General features: G+C 62.8%; 3 protein-coding genes across 5 annotated transcripts in view; 1 reads left to right on the top strand and 2 right to left on the bottom strand.

Moving 5' to 3' along the window:
• Window positions 1-340: 340 nt before the first annotated feature.
• On the bottom strand, window positions 341-4,364 carry TEPSIN (TEPSIN adaptor related protein complex 4 accessory protein). 2 transcript variants are annotated; one of them, XM_041409071.1, is made up of 13 exons: window positions 4,296-4,364; window positions 4,008-4,080; window positions 3,671-3,762; window positions 3,486-3,579; window positions 3,267-3,334; window positions 3,083-3,161; window positions 2,901-2,972; window positions 2,508-2,708; window positions 2,252-2,423; window positions 1,884-2,000; window positions 1,672-1,750; window positions 1,458-1,592; window positions 341-1,204 (listed from the first exon to the last, which is right to left on the bottom strand). In XM_041409071.1, exons 1-13 carry the CDS (start codon window positions 4,335-4,337, stop codon window positions 755-757), a joined length of 1,674 nt encoding a protein of 557 aa, XP_041265005.1. In that variant the 5' UTR covers window positions 4,338-4,364; the 3' UTR covers window positions 341-754. The 2 variants fall into 2 exon arrangements, with proteins under 2 accessions (XP_041265005.1, XP_041265006.1); XM_041409072.1 differs by having other exon boundaries at window positions 342-1,204; window positions 1,884-1,997.
• A 250-nt stretch (window positions 4,365-4,614) lies between these two features.
• Window positions 4,615-5,266, top strand: NDUFAF8 (NADH:ubiquinone oxidoreductase complex assembly factor 8). Its single transcript, XM_041409087.1, has 3 exons — window positions 4,615-4,760; window positions 4,848-4,958; window positions 5,057-5,266. Exons 1-3 carry the CDS (start codon window positions 4,680-4,682, stop codon window positions 5,075-5,077), a joined length of 213 nt encoding a protein of 70 aa, XP_041265021.1. The 5' UTR covers window positions 4,615-4,679; the 3' UTR covers window positions 5,078-5,266.
• A 4-nt stretch (window positions 5,267-5,270) lies between these two features.
• Window positions 5,271-15,533, bottom strand: part of SLC38A10 (solute carrier family 38 member 10) — a 30,119-nt gene continuing 19,856 nt past the window's right edge. For both annotated transcript variants that reach the window (XM_041409050.1, XM_041409051.1), the window contains exons 12-16: window positions 10,289-10,459; window positions 9,554-10,015; window positions 8,940-9,023; window positions 8,160-8,339; window positions 5,271-7,908 (exon numbers count right to left, since the gene is read on the bottom strand). In XM_041409050.1, the coding sequence (XP_041264984.1) occupies window positions 6,809-7,908; window positions 8,160-8,339; window positions 8,940-9,023; window positions 9,554-10,015; window positions 10,289-10,459 (1,997 nt within the window). In that variant the 3' untranslated portion in view covers window positions 5,271-6,808. The remainder of the gene's footprint in view (window positions 7,909-8,159; window positions 8,340-8,939; window positions 9,024-9,553; window positions 10,016-10,288; window positions 10,460-15,533) is intronic.

Below are 15,533 nucleotides of genomic sequence, written 5' to 3'. Positions count from 1 at the left end.
AATGGGCGGGGCTTGTATCGGGTGGGCGGGGTCCCCATGGGGGTTTTTGGGGGTAAAATGGGGATTTTGGGGACTTGAGAGGGGAACTGGGGCTGCTGGGGAGCTGTGAGGAATATTGGGGAGTCATGGCGCTATGCGGGGGTGGGATAGGGAGGGGGCACTATGGGGCAGGGGGGCTCATGGGATTATTGGGGGCCATGGGAAAAAGCAGAGCTATTGGGGGGCTCGGGGGCAGGGGGTGAGCTGTGAGGAAGAGGGGGAGCCATGGGGCTACCAGGGGGGCTGTAGCATGGGGGAGAGCATCGGAAAGCTGTGCGGCTGTTGGGGGGCCATGGGGCTGTAGGAAAATGTGGGGCTGCGGGCCAGGAGGAGCCACGGGCCAGGCTCCATCAGCGGCGCAGGAAGAAGTCACACGTTCCCAGACCCGAGTGGGGTTTATTGGTGGGTCCCGGCCCCGTGGGGACGGCACCTTCTCCCACCCCACCCCCTGCCACCCAAGAGCACCCATGGCCATGCTGGGGTCCCCAAAGCACCCCCAGCTCAGTCCCAGCGTGTCCCACACCCCTGTCCAGCTCAGAGGAGCAAGGAGCCGTGCCACTCTGCCTGTCCCGGAACGCCACAGCCAGCGAGAGGGACGCTGTCACCTGATGGAAGCCCTGTGGCCATTGCAGACCATGTCCCCGAGGCACCAGGACAGCGCAGGCCCCGCGGGGAGGGGGGCAGAGCCCCCGCAGCCCCCGGGGCCCGACAGCAGCTACATGTTGAGGAAGGGGAAGGCCGATGGCTGCAGGGTGCCCTCCGTGTCCGTGCCCCCGTCCTGGGGCCGGGACGGCGTCCGTGGCTCCACCGGCGGCGAGCGCGGCCGGAGCACCGTGCCGGGAGGAGCCACCAGCTCCATGCCGGCGAACAGGGACAGCCCGGGGGCCGCCGTGTCCCCTGCCAGCCTGCTGCCCCCGCCCTGCCCGCAGGGACAGGCTGGCACCGCGGCCCCGGGCTGCCCGGGGGGCTCCGATGCCACCCCCGGCTCCTCAGCGGGGGCCGCGGGGGTCGGGGCCGGGCTCAGGGGCGTCAGGAAGGTGCCGCTGGTCACGGCCGGGATGTCCATGAGCAGGTCCCCGGGCGAGCCCGCCGAGGGGGCCGAGGGTGGGCGTGGGGCCCTCGGGGAGGGCTGGGCCCGGCACAGGGCCTCGAACTGCCGCAGCATCTGGGACAGGGGTGGGCACAGTGAGCGGCATCGGCCAAGGGGCTCAGCCTGGCACCTCCTCCCAGGCACAGGGACTGTCCCCCGTGTCCCCTCCCGGGGCTCAGAGGGAGCATCACCCCGCCCTGGGAAAGGCGGCCAAACCACCCACCCCTCCTTGAGCCATTCCCAAGGGCTGTGTGTCCCCAAGGGCTGTCAAACCTGTGCCAGGAGCCCCCACCCAAGGGACTGGGCACAGGGATGTCCCCAGAGTCACCTTTGTTGCTCGGTTGGCCACAGGCCCAGGGCTGCCTTGGCTGAGGTGCTGCAGGCGCTGCTGTGTCACGGCAAAGATCTGCTCTGGGGAGAGCAGGTCAGAGCAGCCGAGGGCAGAGATGGCACACATGGACCTCTGTAGGAAAGGGCAGCTGAGCCTGGCAGGCCCCCAAACACCCCCAGCCCTCCCAGGGGAGCCCCCTGAGCTCACTCACCATGCGGACGCTGTCACTGGGATCCTCCAGCGCCCGGCCCAGCAGCTCCAGCACCACCTCACAGTTCAGGAGCCCACACCTGCACAGGGATGGGGTCACAGTCACCTGCAGCCCCTCCCCATCCCACAGTCCAGGCCTGGGCAGCCAGGGAAGGGCTCAGGTTGCCCCAGAAGCCCCCCCAGCCCCAGGGAGCACCCGCCTCTGACACTCACTCCTTGAGGAAGTGATGAGCTTCCTCCCTGGTGAGGAAGACCCTGGCCCCGCGCGTCAGTCCCGACACCAGGCTCAGCTCCCTGCGGCAGTCACCCGGGCTGTCAGCATCCACCCTGCTGGGGACACACCTCGTGAGGACAGGAGCCACCTGCTTACTCCTCCTGGGGTCCCTGCACACCCCTGGCACACAGGGACCCCCACCCTGGGCAGCTCTGCCCGCCCACGGCCGGCAGGACGAACACTCCTGGTGGAACACAGCCAGCGGTGCCGGGGCACTCTGGATCCGTGGTGTGGAAAGCGAGGGCAGCGCTCCTGAGAGTGCTCCTGGGCCAGTCCCAGGGCAGAGGAACCCCCGGGCCCCTCTCACCTGTCGGCCCCGTGGCTCAGCTCCCGGCTGGCCCCGGAGCGGCTGTCGCTGCCGGATTTGCTGCCCGAGTCCGAGGCGCGGCTCCGCTCGTGGCCCTGCGAGGATTCCCGGGAGCTGTGCCCGCTGTCTGCCTCCTCCCAGCCGCCCCCGGGCAGCCCCGGCTGGTGGCTCACTGCAGGGACAGCGCTGCTCAGCTGGGATCCCCAAACCCCCCATGAGGGCTGGGGACCCCCCAAACTCCCCGGGCAGGACCCACCTCGGGACGTGCGTGGCGCGGGAGGGGTCGGGGGCGGCAGGGCCGGGCTGCTGGCGGGGGATGGAGCTCGGACGGGCTCGTAGGTGTCCTCGGGGAGGTCCCCACGGAGCTGCCGGGGCCCCCCCGGTGCCGGGAGCACGGCCTGGGCCACGGCCTCGGCCGCCCGCTGGAGGCTGCTCAGCAGGGCCTCTCCTGTGGAAGCTGCGAGAGGCTGGGATGTTGGGAGAACCCCGGGAGCCCACCCCCACGGGATCACCCCAACACCCAGCTCCAGGCTGGGAAAGGGGGTGAGGGAGCTCTGGGAGCTCAGAGGACGAGGCACAGAGTGACCCCCCCAGCCCTGCCCCAGCTCCCAGCAGGAAAGGACCCAGTGAGGGCCCGGCCAGGACTCACCGGAGCCGCTCTTGTCACTGCTGAAGCCGAATCCCTGCAGGGAGCCACAGGGGCTGGGGCTGGAGCCCATCCCTGGGGAGGCACAGGGAATGTCAGGGGGGGCACAGGCACTCAGGGCTCCCGTTTCCTGCTGTGTCCCTGTCCCCCTGAGCGAGGGCCCGGCCCGGGGGGGCTGTGCTCACCGGCGGGGGCCGGGGGCCGGGCGGGCAGCGCCAGGGGCTGCGGCAGCGGCGCATCCGAGAACAGAATGCTGGCCAGGTCCTGTGGGACGGAGAGACACAGAGAGAGAGGAGTGTTGGCAGTGCTGGGAGCCCCAGAGCCCCCCGAGCAGGGGGCTGGGGGCTGCCCTGTCCCTCCAGCACCCACCTGTGCGGCCGCCCGCACCTTCTGGTTCAAGCTGTTGCCGTGGAGGGGGTCTGGGGGCCCGGAGAACACTGCAGACACAGAGGGGAGGGTGAGGGACGCTCGCAGGTGGGGTAGGACCCTGCTCCTGGCACAGCCCCCACAGCAGGAGCCCTTCTGGGGTCTCCAGCCCCCCGTGGGGCTGTTGCTGCTCTGCCACGTCCCCCCAGGCCGTGGGGTTACCTGCAGCCTCCCGGATGAAGCTGGCGTTCCTCTTCAGCTGCAGCACAAACTGGGGCGAGCCCTGCGAGCAGGTGTGCAGCAGGATCTTCAGCACCTGCCTCGGGGGCAAGGACAAGTCACAGCTGCCCTCCCTGGAGCAGGGGGGTCCATCCCATCGCCCCCCAGTGCTCCCAGCACGGACCCACCTTCAACTTGACGTGGCAGGAGCTGCTCTGCAGCCGTGTGAGGAGATGCTCCAGCAGACACTGGCTGCTGCCGGGGGACTCGTGGGAGATCTCTAGGGACGGGTTAGGGATGCAGCCGGGATCGGAGGGCAGCAGCAGCCCCCGAGTGCCAGGAATTCAGCCCCTCCACAGGCTCCCAGCCAGGGCCCACAGTCCCACAGCTGCCCCACCCGGCCCTGCAGGCCTCCAAAGCCCACCACGGCCTGGAGCAGCCCCGGGGAGCTCCCCCGGCCCCGGGACCCCTCCCTCTCCCGGGGAACGCCCCTGCCCCGCGCCCCCCCGGCTCCCCGAAGGATACTGGCGATCTCCTCGAACAGGTACCCGGGGCACGGGGTGTCGTCGTCGGCCGTGCCCCGCAGCAACACCGGCAGCTGGAGGAGGAGGGGGCGGCGTGAGAGGGAGCGGACCCGCCCCGAACCCCGGTGCTGGGGACTGGACCGAGGCCCCGGGGCAGGCCCGGCCCAGTCAGGGCTGTGTGAGGCCGCTGCAGAAGCGAGTGCGGGGATGCAGCGATGACGTCGCAGGTGAGCAGTGACGTCACGCCCCGGCAGCCCCCCCCGCACCCCCCAAAAGCCCCGGTCCGTACCCGGCTCAGGAAACTCAGCCGGTCCCGCAGCGGCGCCGCCATGACACTGCCGGCACCGGCCCTGCCCGCTCCCTCGGCGGCGTCAGGGAACCGCCCCGCGGAAGTTACTTTCCACCAATGAGAGGGCGAAGCTCTGCCACTTAACCAATCATCGGTGAGGGAGGGCGGGGCTCCAGGCGGAAGAGCCTCATGAGGTTGACGCCTGAAGGAGGCGGGAAGTAAACAACCGGCATTTCCACCAATCAGAGCCGCCCGCGCCGAATGACCAATTAAATAGGCGTGGCTTAGGGCGGTCCCGCCCAATAGGCGAGTGCGGTGCGTGACGAGCGGGGCGGGCAGCCAATCGCGGCTGCCCGGGCATGGCGGCGTCCGTGCGGTGAGGGGATGTCGGGGCGCGGAGTGTGGCTGCGGGCGCGGGCGCGGCTGCGGCGCTTCCCGGCGGCGCTGGCGGCCTGCGGGGACCAGGTGGGGCCCGGGGGGAGGCACAGGGGGCGGCTCCGGGCCCGGCGGGTCCCGATGTTCCCCCGCTCCCGTGCCGTGTGATTCCCGCAGGCCGCGGCCTACGGGCGGTGCGTGGCGGCGGCGGCGGCGGGACCGGCGGAGCTGCGGCGGGACACGTGCCTGGAGGAGTTCCGGGCGCTGCGCGAGTGCTTCGCCCGGGCGGTACGGCCCTGTCCCGCTCCCGGTCCCCGTGCCAGGCCCCATCCCGGTGCTGGCGGAGGGCGGCGGCCTCGGCCCGTCCTGACCGCGGCTCTTTGCAGGCAAAGGCGACGCCGAAGTGACCCCGGAGCTGCCCCTGCCTGGAGACGCTCGTGGGGAATTAAACCCTCTCGAACCACCGGTTTGTCCTCAAATGACGGAATGCCCCCGGTCCCGGAGCTGCCCACCCGCTCCGGCCCGGAGGAGGTGCAGCCCCGGGCTGGGTGAGGGTCACAGATCTGTTTTAATTTATTAAAAAAAGAATTCAGATCGGAATGCTTCAGCTTATTTTATTGATGGGCTCAGCCCGCGCCCCGGGCTCTCCATGCCAGCGTTCCACCCGCCCCGGGGGAGCCGATCCCGGCGGAACAAGGCAGCTGCCAGCCCAGCTCGGGGTGCCCACGCCATTCCCAGGAGCAGGAATGATGCCAGGAGCATCTTTGGTCCCTTCTGTTCACACAGAGAACAACAAACAGGCGGATCCCTTCCCCGGGGCAGCCCTGGAGCCGTCCCTGCCTCCCGGCCCTGTTGCTTGTGCTTGACGACAGCGTTAATGGAGAAGCTCGTTGGGTTCAGGGGGTTTAAGGCCACAGTGTTCCCGGGGGTCTTCCCAAAGGACTCCCCAGGTCGCTTCCCTGTCACTCTGGGTTGTGACACCCCGGGAGCACCAGGCAGGGACAGCCCCACCCCGTCCCAGCTGTGCAGGGTCCCACTGGACACAGACTCGAGGTCGCCAAAGACATTTAGAGGTCGGGATATAAAACCCACCACAGTGATGAGGTCTGAGGGAACCAGGCTGGGAATTCTCAGCCGTTCTAGGGAGAGCTTTGGGATTGAATTCTGTACATTCACAGGTCAGGGTGTAAAAACTCAAAACCCAAAAAAACCCAAGGGATGAGTCCCTGGGAGCCTGAAACAACACAGAGCTCTTGGGGAAGCTCCTCCCTTCCTCCCTCACCAAACAAATTCCCAGGTGGAGGTGGAGCAGGGACCTGTCTGGATGCAGAACAGGGCGGGGGGAGGCTGGGAAGAGCACACGGAACACAGGCAGAGGGAGGTGGAGCCCCTGGATCCACCTGGCTCTGCCATGCTTTCTCCCAGACCACTCACCTCTGGCAGAAGAATCAAGCTGGGCTGGGGGGAAGTTGAGCTTCTTAATGCACTTTTGAGAGGGGAAGTGGAGCTGGAGAGCAGAGGGGAGCACCCAGGGAGGGCAGTGGGGACAGAGCTCTGTGTGACCCCCGTGTGTGGCCAAGGAACCCCATCCCTGGGAGAGAAGCAGCACAACAGGAGTTGTGCCCAGTTAAGGCAGCGTTTCTACTAAATGAGGTTCCTAAACCACCACTGTGGCCCAAACAAAGGAGGCTCTGCTCCCAGCCCAGCACTGGAGCACTGGCTCTGCTGCTCCACAGCTCACGGCTTCTCTGGGGCAAAGCCCTTCCCGAGGTGTGGATGGATCCCAGGTCCCCTCGGCACAGCCGGGGCGATGGAGCCCCTTCCTGCTTCTGGGAGGAGTTGGGAGATGCTTGGAGAAGGCAATTTGATGTGAATGAGATGCTGGAAAAGGTCCTCGGAGCAGCGGCCTGGCAGGGAGCCGACGTGGATGGCAGCTCTGCAAGGCAGGGGACAGCAGGAATGTCACTCCCAGTGCCACCATCTCCTTGGCCACCCGCAGGCACACACTGGGGGTGCTGCTGGAAGCCCCCAGGGTGGTGCTCAGGGATCCCAGGAGATCCTGTGCATCCCAGCACTGCGTCCAGCAAAGTGCAGCTGGCTTAGCCCTCTCCACGCTCAGTGAGGCCGAGCCTTCCCCGTCACGGGCTCCTGTCCTGTGTCACCTGCTGGATGTGGCGGCTGCGCACCAGGTGCTGCGCGCCCTCGGCCACCCGGCTCAGCCGCGTCTCCAGCGCGCTCCGCAGGTCGTTCACCTTCACGTCGGGAAGGGGGTTCAGGCCGATCAGGACCCCCCCTGCTCCTGCTGCAGCCGCCTCCTCCTGCCCATCCTCCTCCTGCTCGGGAGGCAGCAGGTCCCGTCTCCTGCGGCGCAGGTCCAGGCCCCCCTGCAGCTTCAGCTCCCGGTTGGGTTTCACATCGCGCTCCGGATCCCTGGGGGCGGCCGCTCCTTTCTCAGACTTCCCTGCTGGAGCATCCTGAGGGTCGCCATTGGAGGGACCCCCACCCCCACGGCCCTGCCGGCCCCCCGGCTCCTCCCGGGGCTCCTCCTCCTTCCCGTGCCCGTGGCCAGGCGGGTCCCGCTGCCGCCCGCCCGCTCCCTCGGCCGGCGCCCCCCTCTGCCGCTCCCTCTCCCGGGGGGGCTGCTCCCTCACTGCCACATTCCTGTTACTGGAAGAGTCCGGCACCACTGCCAGGTCCTTGGGCTCCACCTGACTCAGAGTTTTGGCTTTAAGGTCTGTTCCTGAGTCTCTTTCCAAACTCTTTCCTGCTACTCCCTGAACTTTGGCAGCCCCCGGCTGTTCTCTTTGGATGGGAGCTGTAGCTGCTTCCACGGGTTTCAGGAAATTCTTCTTCTGGTGGACATCTCTTCCAGCTTTGGCTTCACGTTCTCCTCCCAAATCCTCTGCCAAGGCCTTTTTCTCCAGGTGGTTGCTGGCTGCTGGAACACGCTGGGCATCCCCGTGGAGGAGATCCCGGTTCTCCACGGGATTCTTAACAGCTCTTTCATTCTCTTGCAGCGGCACCTTCCGCTCCTTGGGAGCAGCCACAGGAATGTCACGCCTCTGCCCAACCTCTTCCAGCTTCCCCACCATGTGCCTGTGCTGCTTGGTGGAATCGGGGGGCTGCTGGCCTGGCTGCTCCTTGCTCAGCACCTTCCCGGCCGTGTCTCCCTTGGCTCCGAGGCCCTCGTCCTCCCTGCTCCTGGAGAGGGGCACGGCAGGCTCCAGCTGTGCTTCTGCTGCAGGACAAAACCCACATGGAAAAGGATTTCTCAGGACATTCCCTTCTCCTGCCACCACATCCTGTGAGACACGAGATGAGGCCGCACGGGAGGCAGAGCAGAGCTGTGGGTTACCCCTACAGAAATGGCTGTGCAAGTGGACTTTGCCACGTGCCAAAGGAGTTCAGATCTCTCCCAGTTTGATTTTAGAGTCGCTCTGAGCCGTGAGCACTCTCTGGAGAGGTCCTGCTCCCTGGACACGTCCTTACCTGGCTTTGGCTTCTCCTCTGCCCCCTCCTCCTGCCGCTGCTGGTGGATCTCCTTGTGCTGCTCCTCGATCACTGCCAGCAGCTTTGCCTGCTGGTCCAGGAGCTGCTTGTGCTGCACCTGCTGCTCCTTGATCACCTGCAGCAGCACGTTGTGGTCCAGCAGTTTTGCTGGCCCTGCTTCTGGAAAAGGGGAAAAAGACAGAGAAAGTAAAACCCCTGTGACCCAAAGCCCTCAGAAATCATGTCAGCTCTGGATGGGCTGCAAGGGCTCTCCCTGCAGGAAGATCTGACTCCGCAAACCCTGCCAGGAGAGAGGGAAGGAAGCTGGAAGAGGACAGGAGAGCAAGGGACCTGCACACAAGCCCAAGCTCAGGCTCCAACCTCCCTTTGCCAGGCAGAGGTTGGAGGGAGGAGCTCAGCCTGAGGAAGGGCTTTGCAGCTTTGATGCCCCAGGGGCAGAGCAGCAGGGGCCTTGAGGGGAAGGAGCTTTTCCCTGTGATGTGTTCAGGTGTCCCCGTGTGCCCCTGCCCACGCCCTTCCCGCCGTGCTGCCAGAGCAGTTTCACTCCTGTCTCCCTCTCCCCAGGGCTCCAACATCAGGGAGCAGCTGCGCCCAGGTGCCAGCATGACTCAGGTCCTCAAGTGGCCCTGCCAGGTGTGTCAGAGATGGGACAGACCTGATGCTATGCAGGGGCTGTGGCCTCAAGACACCATCCTCCCACAGAGAGGGATCTGGGGAAATCCAGACCCGTCCCTGCACGCCCCAGGGACACACACTCACCCCCTGCCTTCTCCTGTTTCTCCTCAGTGTTCTGGTTCTCCAGCAGTTCTGCTCTCTCCGGGAGGGGCAGCTCCTGCTTCTCACCTGCAAAGGAAGACAGAGCTTTGCTGTCAGTGCAGATGTTCCCTAAAACGCCTCCACGCCATCCCGGCACCGTTTGCTTCCAACCCGACGGCTGCGAGGGAAGTAATAAACCCAATATTTAACAATCCCATGCCTGGTGGCAGCGAGCCAGCACTAACTACCTCGGCCAATTAACATGCAAGAACAGCTCTAACTGGCTTTTAGACGGGCACTTGGCAATGTGTTCCCTGTCAAGATCTCCCGGCTCTGTGTCCCCGGTGATTTGGGAGCCGTGCAGGAACAGCACGGCACCTGACATTTTGGCGGGTGGCGAACAACTGTTTGACAGCTCTTGCAGTAGCTGTCAAAGCCACCAGATTCCTCCCTTCCCGCAGCAGCTGCCGGAGGGGCTGTGCTCACTCACGTGCTCCACTCATGGAGTTAAAAGGAAGCACCAGGATGGAGATGAAAATGACCAAATTGTCCCAACTCCAGTGGCACTGTAGGCCCAGAAGAGCTTGCTCAGATGAGCTGTCGTGAAAGGAGCTTACCAGGGTCTGCTTCCTTCTCCACAGACTTTGCAGCCTCCTCTGCTTTCCTGGGGAGCTGGAGCTGTGACAGGTCCTGCTTAGCAGCCTCGGCAGTGTCACCATCCAGCACGGCCGCCTGTGCCTTGGCTTCCAGCTTGGCTTCCCCTGGCTCCAGCTCCTTGTAGGGTGGCCTTCCCCTCTGCTGCACCGCTGCCTCCAGGACCTTCTCCAGATTTGGGACGGGCCCACCGGTCCCTCCCTGCTTCTGGTTCTCAGCAACCACCTCCTTCCCTTGTTTTGGGCCCACTGCCTCCTTCTGGGGCTTCAGCCTGGCTGGCTCCTCCAGCAGACGGTCGTTGGCTGCTCCGGGAGCCACTTTGTTCTCGCTGGATTCCTCCCGCTCCCGCCCCATGTCCACGACCACCTCATCATGTGGGACTGGGGGCTCGTGGCGATGAGCCTCCCCCACGGGCACAGCAATCCCTGGGGGAACAGGCAGGGTCAGAGGCAGCAGGTTCCCAGTACACCCAGCTCCATGCTGCCCTGTCCAGCCCTGTCTTCTCTCCCTCATCTGGAGGCCACATTCCCAACGAACATCCAGAGCATCAAACACTAAATCACCTTCAATCCACCAATACCACCACGGAGCTGGCTGAGGGGAGGGTAAGGACAGTTCAGGATCTCTGTCTCAGAGTCCAACAACATACACACAGCCCCAGCTCCCAGTCCAGCTCCCTTTCCCAGGATCACCTTTACCTTGATCAGGACGGTCCAGCTGCACTTTCTCTTCCACTTTTCCTCTCTCCTCCTCCCTCTTGGGCACCTGCACGGGCACCTTGATCTGTGGCTGCTCCATCTCCTCCTTCTCCTCAGGCACTTTGGGTTTATCACGGTCATCCTCGGGCTCCTCCACCACTGGGTTCTGCTCTGCAAACACAGGATGGGGACAGGGATGAGGAGTGTGATCTGGGAATTGCTGTGTCTGTCCCAATCCCCTTCACCCACCCAGCCCAGCTGCTGATTTCCCTCCAGCCTCAGCACGGTGGGGCTGGGGGAGAGATTTTGTTCTGGGGTCATCTATTTTTTTTTCACTGTTGTGGGTTTTTATGGAGCTGCCGGCAGGGAAGCGTGGCAGGGATGGAGCAGGGATGGAGCCAGGGATGGAGCAGGGATGGAGAGGGGATGGGGTGGGGATAGAGAGAGGGTAGAGAGAGGATGGAGCATGGATGGAACGGGAATGGAGCAGGAATGGAGCAGGGATGGAGCAGGGATGGAACGGGAATGGAACGGGAATGGAGCAGGAATGGAGCAGGAATGCAGCCGCCTGCTGCTGCGAGCCAGTGCCACCAGATGGTAGCATCCCCCCGGCTCCCTGCCCCAGACCCCCGGCTCCGGGAGAGACCGAGCTGGAATCCAGACCCGGATCCCCCGGCACTGGAAGAGGCAGAGCTGCGATCCAGCTCAGAACCCCCCCAACGCCAGAACCCGAGCTGGGCTCCAGCCCAGCTCCCACCCCCCCGCTGCTGTTTGCTGTGAAACGTCTTAAAACCTCCTTTATTTTGATTTTTTCCCCCTTTTAGTGCCCGTGTGCTCCCACAGCCCTTCAGATGAATCTCAGAGGAGGGGTGGGGAGGTTTCCTTTTTCCGCAAAAGTTTTGAGGATGGGGATTAAACAGGCATTAATTAGGGGAAACTCCTGAGGGAGAAGGGGGAGTTTCCCCCCACCTTGCCCTCAAAGAGATGGAATGTTTTTGGAAGACACATCCCAGTCAAACCAGTCGTTGTGTTCAGCACTGATATGACCAGCATATTCCACATGGAATCTTTTGCACATTCCATGGGATGGGAAGGGTCCCTTCCACCCCCAGCATGGCAGAAAACCCACACAGGGAGTGAGCTCTTCCTTTGGAGAGCAGCAGAGAAGGAAATCAAATTGTTTCCCAGCAGTGAAGTTGTTCTGCAGATTTTTTTCCATCCAACAAACTCTTAAAAAAAAAAAATCTATCTTCTGTAACAAAAAAAAAAAAAAAATTCCCAACTCTTTTCCCCTTCGCCCTCCCCCGTGTGATTTCCTTTGGGGAATTAATTCTATAAACATCTTTCCATTTTCTCCTCCCCCTCCGCAGGGCTGGTGCGATTTATTACGAGATGAACTCATGGGAAAGAAGGGATTGCCACAACTTCAGCTGCGTGGGCCTTGCCTGAGCTGGGGAGGGGGGGAACAAAAAAAAATTCGCAAAAAATTAAGTACAAACTCCTGGCCCAGAGGGATCTGTGCCAGCAGGACCTTGAGCCTCTCCAGAAACGCGGACTCCAGCCCGGAGCTCCACACCCAGAGGAGGGACGTGAGCGGGGCTGGCCGGCTCTCCGCGTTCCTTCGCTTTGGGAGTGATGGTGGGAGGGGAAAAGGACTCGGATTTTCTGAGAAATTCAAGTCTAGTACCCAAGGGTCCCCCTCTCTATTGAGGGACTTCCCAGGGTTCAGCAAGTCAGGGCAGGACACTCCTCCTTTTCAGGAAAATCTGGGCTGCAGGAACCAGTGCCCAGCCCTGGCCAGGGGCCCTGGGAAGCGGGAGGCCGAGGCCGGGGAGGGGAGCGCTCGGCACGGCTGCGGATGTTCCCAGCTCAATCCTGGCCCTGATGCAAGAAATTATTTACTCTATTGGAGGAAAGTTTCTTGTTAATTGGCTCATGGAGGCGGGAGATGGCTCTGGTCGGAGGGGACTGCAGGATCCAGAGAACCCCAACACAGGCAGGGCTGTTCCTACAGCAGATGGGAGCGATGAGCTGAGCAGTGAGATGGTGCTCAAGGGGAAATACCAAGGAAGAGAAGAGGGAAAAAAAAGGAAGAGAGAAGGAAATAACAAGGAAAAGAGGAGAAAATAACAAGGAAAAGAGGAGAAAATAAAAAGGAAGGAAATAAGAAGGGAGAAGGTTCCCTGCCAGCAGGAACCAGAGGAGTTAAAGGCAGCAGTTCCCCTGCCCAGAGCAGCAGGTGAACCCCCCGCGGGCCCAGGGCAGCCCGAGGGGCCGGGGGAGGCCCCGCTCTGCTGGGGGAGTGTCCCTGGCAGCTTCCATCATAAATCAGGCAGAGGCACGTTCCCCGCTCTGCAAACAATGCAGGAAAAGCCCAAAACACAAACAAAACACAAACCCAAAAGTCTCCACGCCGCAATAAGGCCAAGCTGCCTTGAAGCCATCATTTGCTCAGCGGGAGACAAAATTAAGTTCATCATCAGGGCGTGAATTAACAACCTCTCAGGCTGCCTGGAAATCCATCCGGGGCTCCGGGTGCTTTGCAGGGAAGAGTTTTGCTGGGGCTCTGCCTGTCTTCTTGCCCTCCAGGTCCCTTTGGATCGTCTTCCAGTAACGCTGCGCCTCGTCGTGTTTTATGAGCGGCCTTGGACGTTACAGGCAAGGCCTGAGAGGCTGTAAAAGCTTTTTGGCTCCCAAGGAGAGGCCGGGGTGTAAGGCAGCACCGAGAGGTTCACTCTGACCCCCCGGCTCTCCGGCAGCTCTGCTCACACGAGGGGAAGCCGGGGCGTCCTGCAGCTGATTTGTGTGTGTGCGTGCCTGGGTGTGTTGTGGTTTGGCAACAGCCTCTCCAGGCTGCCATAAAATTTCATGATTAGCAACCTAAAAGCTTCCCTTCTCCCCCTGCTCCTGGTTTGGATCATTGCAATGGTCCCAGGCAGGCACTAAATCCCTCCTCACAGGTTTTTCCAGCCTCTCGGAGCCGAAATGTGCTTCCACAGCCCCTGCCCTGCGCAGAGGCAGCGGGGTGGGCCCTGCTGTGCTCACCCCTAGTCCAGAGGGAGCCTTAGGGACAGCACAAGGAGCTCCACGACACACTCCCAGTCCAGGGGGTCACCCCAGGCTGACCAGGGACACAAGGTCCAGGACCTGCTCGTGCCAGTGCAGCTCCAGATCTGCTGAAATTCCTTCATCTCACGAAATGGAGCAAGATCCAGGAGCCTGTGCCAAGGAAAACGGAGCCCAGCAAGCGGGGCAGAGGGCCGGGGGCAAACGCTGCCCTCGGGTGTGCCCAGCAGCCCCGCTCCGGGAGCAGGGCAGGGCCAGGCCCTCCCCGGGGAGCCCCCAGCCCAGCTGCGCCTCCAGGAGCCCTCCCTCCCCCCGAAACGGGTCCAGATTTCACAAGGTTATGGAATGGCATCCCTGAAATTAGTTCACAGTTGTCTCCTGACGCACCAGCAGTAAAAACCAACCCAAATTACCAGAGGCTGCTGGTTCCTTTTCTGTGTCACAGGCACTATTAAAAGCTCGCTCGCACAAAGCACCAGGGAGAGCCGCGGCAGAGCCAAGCTGTTCCTGCAGGATGCAGGAGCCACGTTCCACACATCTCGGGGCTGCTCCGACGGGGAATGCCAGCAGGGACCCAGCCTGCCTCGGGCAGCTTGCTTTTGGGGGGCAAAGCACACGGATGCAGGGATGGAGAGTGCAGGGATGCCATGCGCCAAACACAACCCCACATTTTGCCCCAGTCCAAGTAACAGAGGCCACCCCATGGCCCAGGACACTGGGATGGCTGGAGCACGGTGCCCAGCACACCGGGAAAAGGGCTCTTGCACAAGGAGCCTGAATCAGGGCTTTGTTACCCAACATTGCACAACAGCAGGGGGAAGATGAAGCAGCAACGATCAAGTAAGGAGCTGAAAAATATTACAAAATCTTAATCCCCCCCGAGACCCTCGAGGGTGCTTTAAATACGGAGAGAAATTGCCTAATTAGCTTTTTTTTTTTTTTTTTTTAATGGATAATTGCCTTCCTGAGCTTTCAGAGGCAGCTTAGCAACCTTTTAACAGAGGCGCAGCCGCGGCGCGGAGCGGCAGGACGGGGCTGGAAGGGGTTTTATCCCTTTCCCGAAGAGCTGCTGACAGTAAAACCTCCAGCACCACAGGCTGGGGCTGTAATGGGCACTTGGGTGTCGTTAGGAAAAACACGATTCCGAGGCCGCTGGTCAATACGTGTTCACATAAAAGGCCAATGTTCTAATATTCATAATCCCCAGGCCCACGGGGCAGGGCTTTAATGAAAGTCTCTCCAGTTCTGGGCTCCACAACATCAAAGAGGCCAATAAAACTCCTCTCACACGCTGACAGGCGGGAGGCAGACGGGGAAGGCAGCGCTGGGGAAAGGCCCTGCAGTTTGCCTTGGATGGGGCAGCACGGCAAAGGGCACGGAGCAAGCCTGCGCCCAGGAAAAGGGTTGAGCACCATCTGACCCAGAGGCACAGATGCACCTTGTGCCTGGAAGAAGGGGTCTGGAAGAACTCTCCACCCAGGAAAAGGGCTGGGAGCAGCACCCTGCAGCCAGGGAAGGGGCAGCCTCTCCAGGCTGCCATAAAATTTCATGATTAGCAACCTAAAAGCTTCCCTTCTCCCCCTGCTCCTGGTTTGGATCATTGCAATGGTCCCAGGCAGGCACTAAATCCCTCCTCACAGGTTTTTCCAGCCTCTCGGAGCCGAAATGTGCTTCCACAGCCCCTGCCCTGGGCAAAGGCAGCGGGATGGGCCCTAAGCACCCTCTGGCCCAAAGGCACAGACGCACCTTGTGCCTGAAAGAAGGGGTCTGGAAGAGCCCTCCACCCAGGAAACGGGCTGGGAGCAGCACCTTGCAGCCAGGGAAGGAGCCTGGAGCAGCACCCTGCAGCCAGGGAAGGAGCCTGGAGCAGCACCCTGCAGCCAGGGAAGGAGCCTGGAGCAGCACCCTGCAGCCAGGGAAGGGGCACAAGGCACACTGTGCCCTGGGGAAGGGGCTGAGCACCCAGCAGCAGTGCCCAGGGAGAAGCCGTGGGATCCTGCTGCAGCCCCGGGCGCGGAATTCGGCCCATCCGGAGGGCACCCAGGTGCTGGGGGCGGCCCAGCCCGCATCCTGCGCCCCTGCAAGGACAGGATGCAGCTGCTGCACCGCGTTCCAGGCGGCAGCTCCTGCTCGGCAAAACAAGGCGGGTGAGGACGAGGGGGAGCCGCGGCGGGGGATG

This window comes from Onychostruthus taczanowskii, unplaced genomic scaffold (genome assembly GCF_017590055.1).
Source record: "Onychostruthus taczanowskii isolate IOZ18803 unplaced genomic scaffold, ASM1759005v1 scaffold30, whole genome shotgun sequence".
Taxonomy (NCBI): domain Eukaryota; kingdom Metazoa; phylum Chordata; class Aves; order Passeriformes; family Passeridae; genus Onychostruthus; species Onychostruthus taczanowskii.
Note: the sequence above shows the minus strand (reverse complement) of the source record. Positions and strands in the feature narration are given on the sequence as shown.

Excerpts from the sequence above, each read along its gene's own strand:
- TEPSIN (XM_041409071.1), bottom strand. The coding sequence starts at position 4,337 with ATGGCGGCGCCGCTGCGGGACCGGCTGAGTTTCCTGAGCCGG. Across the intron at positions 2,973-3,082 it reads CCGGCCCCCGGCCCCCGCCG|GGATGGGCTCCAGCCCCAGC; the intron begins GTGAGCACAGCC and ends GTGCCTCCCCAG. Across the intron at positions 2,001-2,251 it reads CTGAGCCACGGGGCCGACAG|CAGGGTGGATGCTGACAGCC; the intron begins GTGAGAGGGGCC and ends GTGTGTCCCCAG.
- NDUFAF8 (XM_041409087.1), top strand. The coding sequence starts at position 4,680 with ATGTCGGGGCGCGGAGTGTGGCTGCGGGCGCGGGCGCGGCTGCGGCGC. Across the intron at positions 4,761-4,847 it reads TGGCGGCCTGCGGGGACCAG|GCCGCGGCCTACGGGCGGTG; the intron begins GTGGGGCCCGGG and ends TGATTCCCGCAG. Across the intron at positions 4,959-5,056 it reads GCGAGTGCTTCGCCCGGGCG|GCAAAGGCGACGCCGAAGTG; the intron begins GTACGGCCCTGT and ends GGCTCTTTGCAG.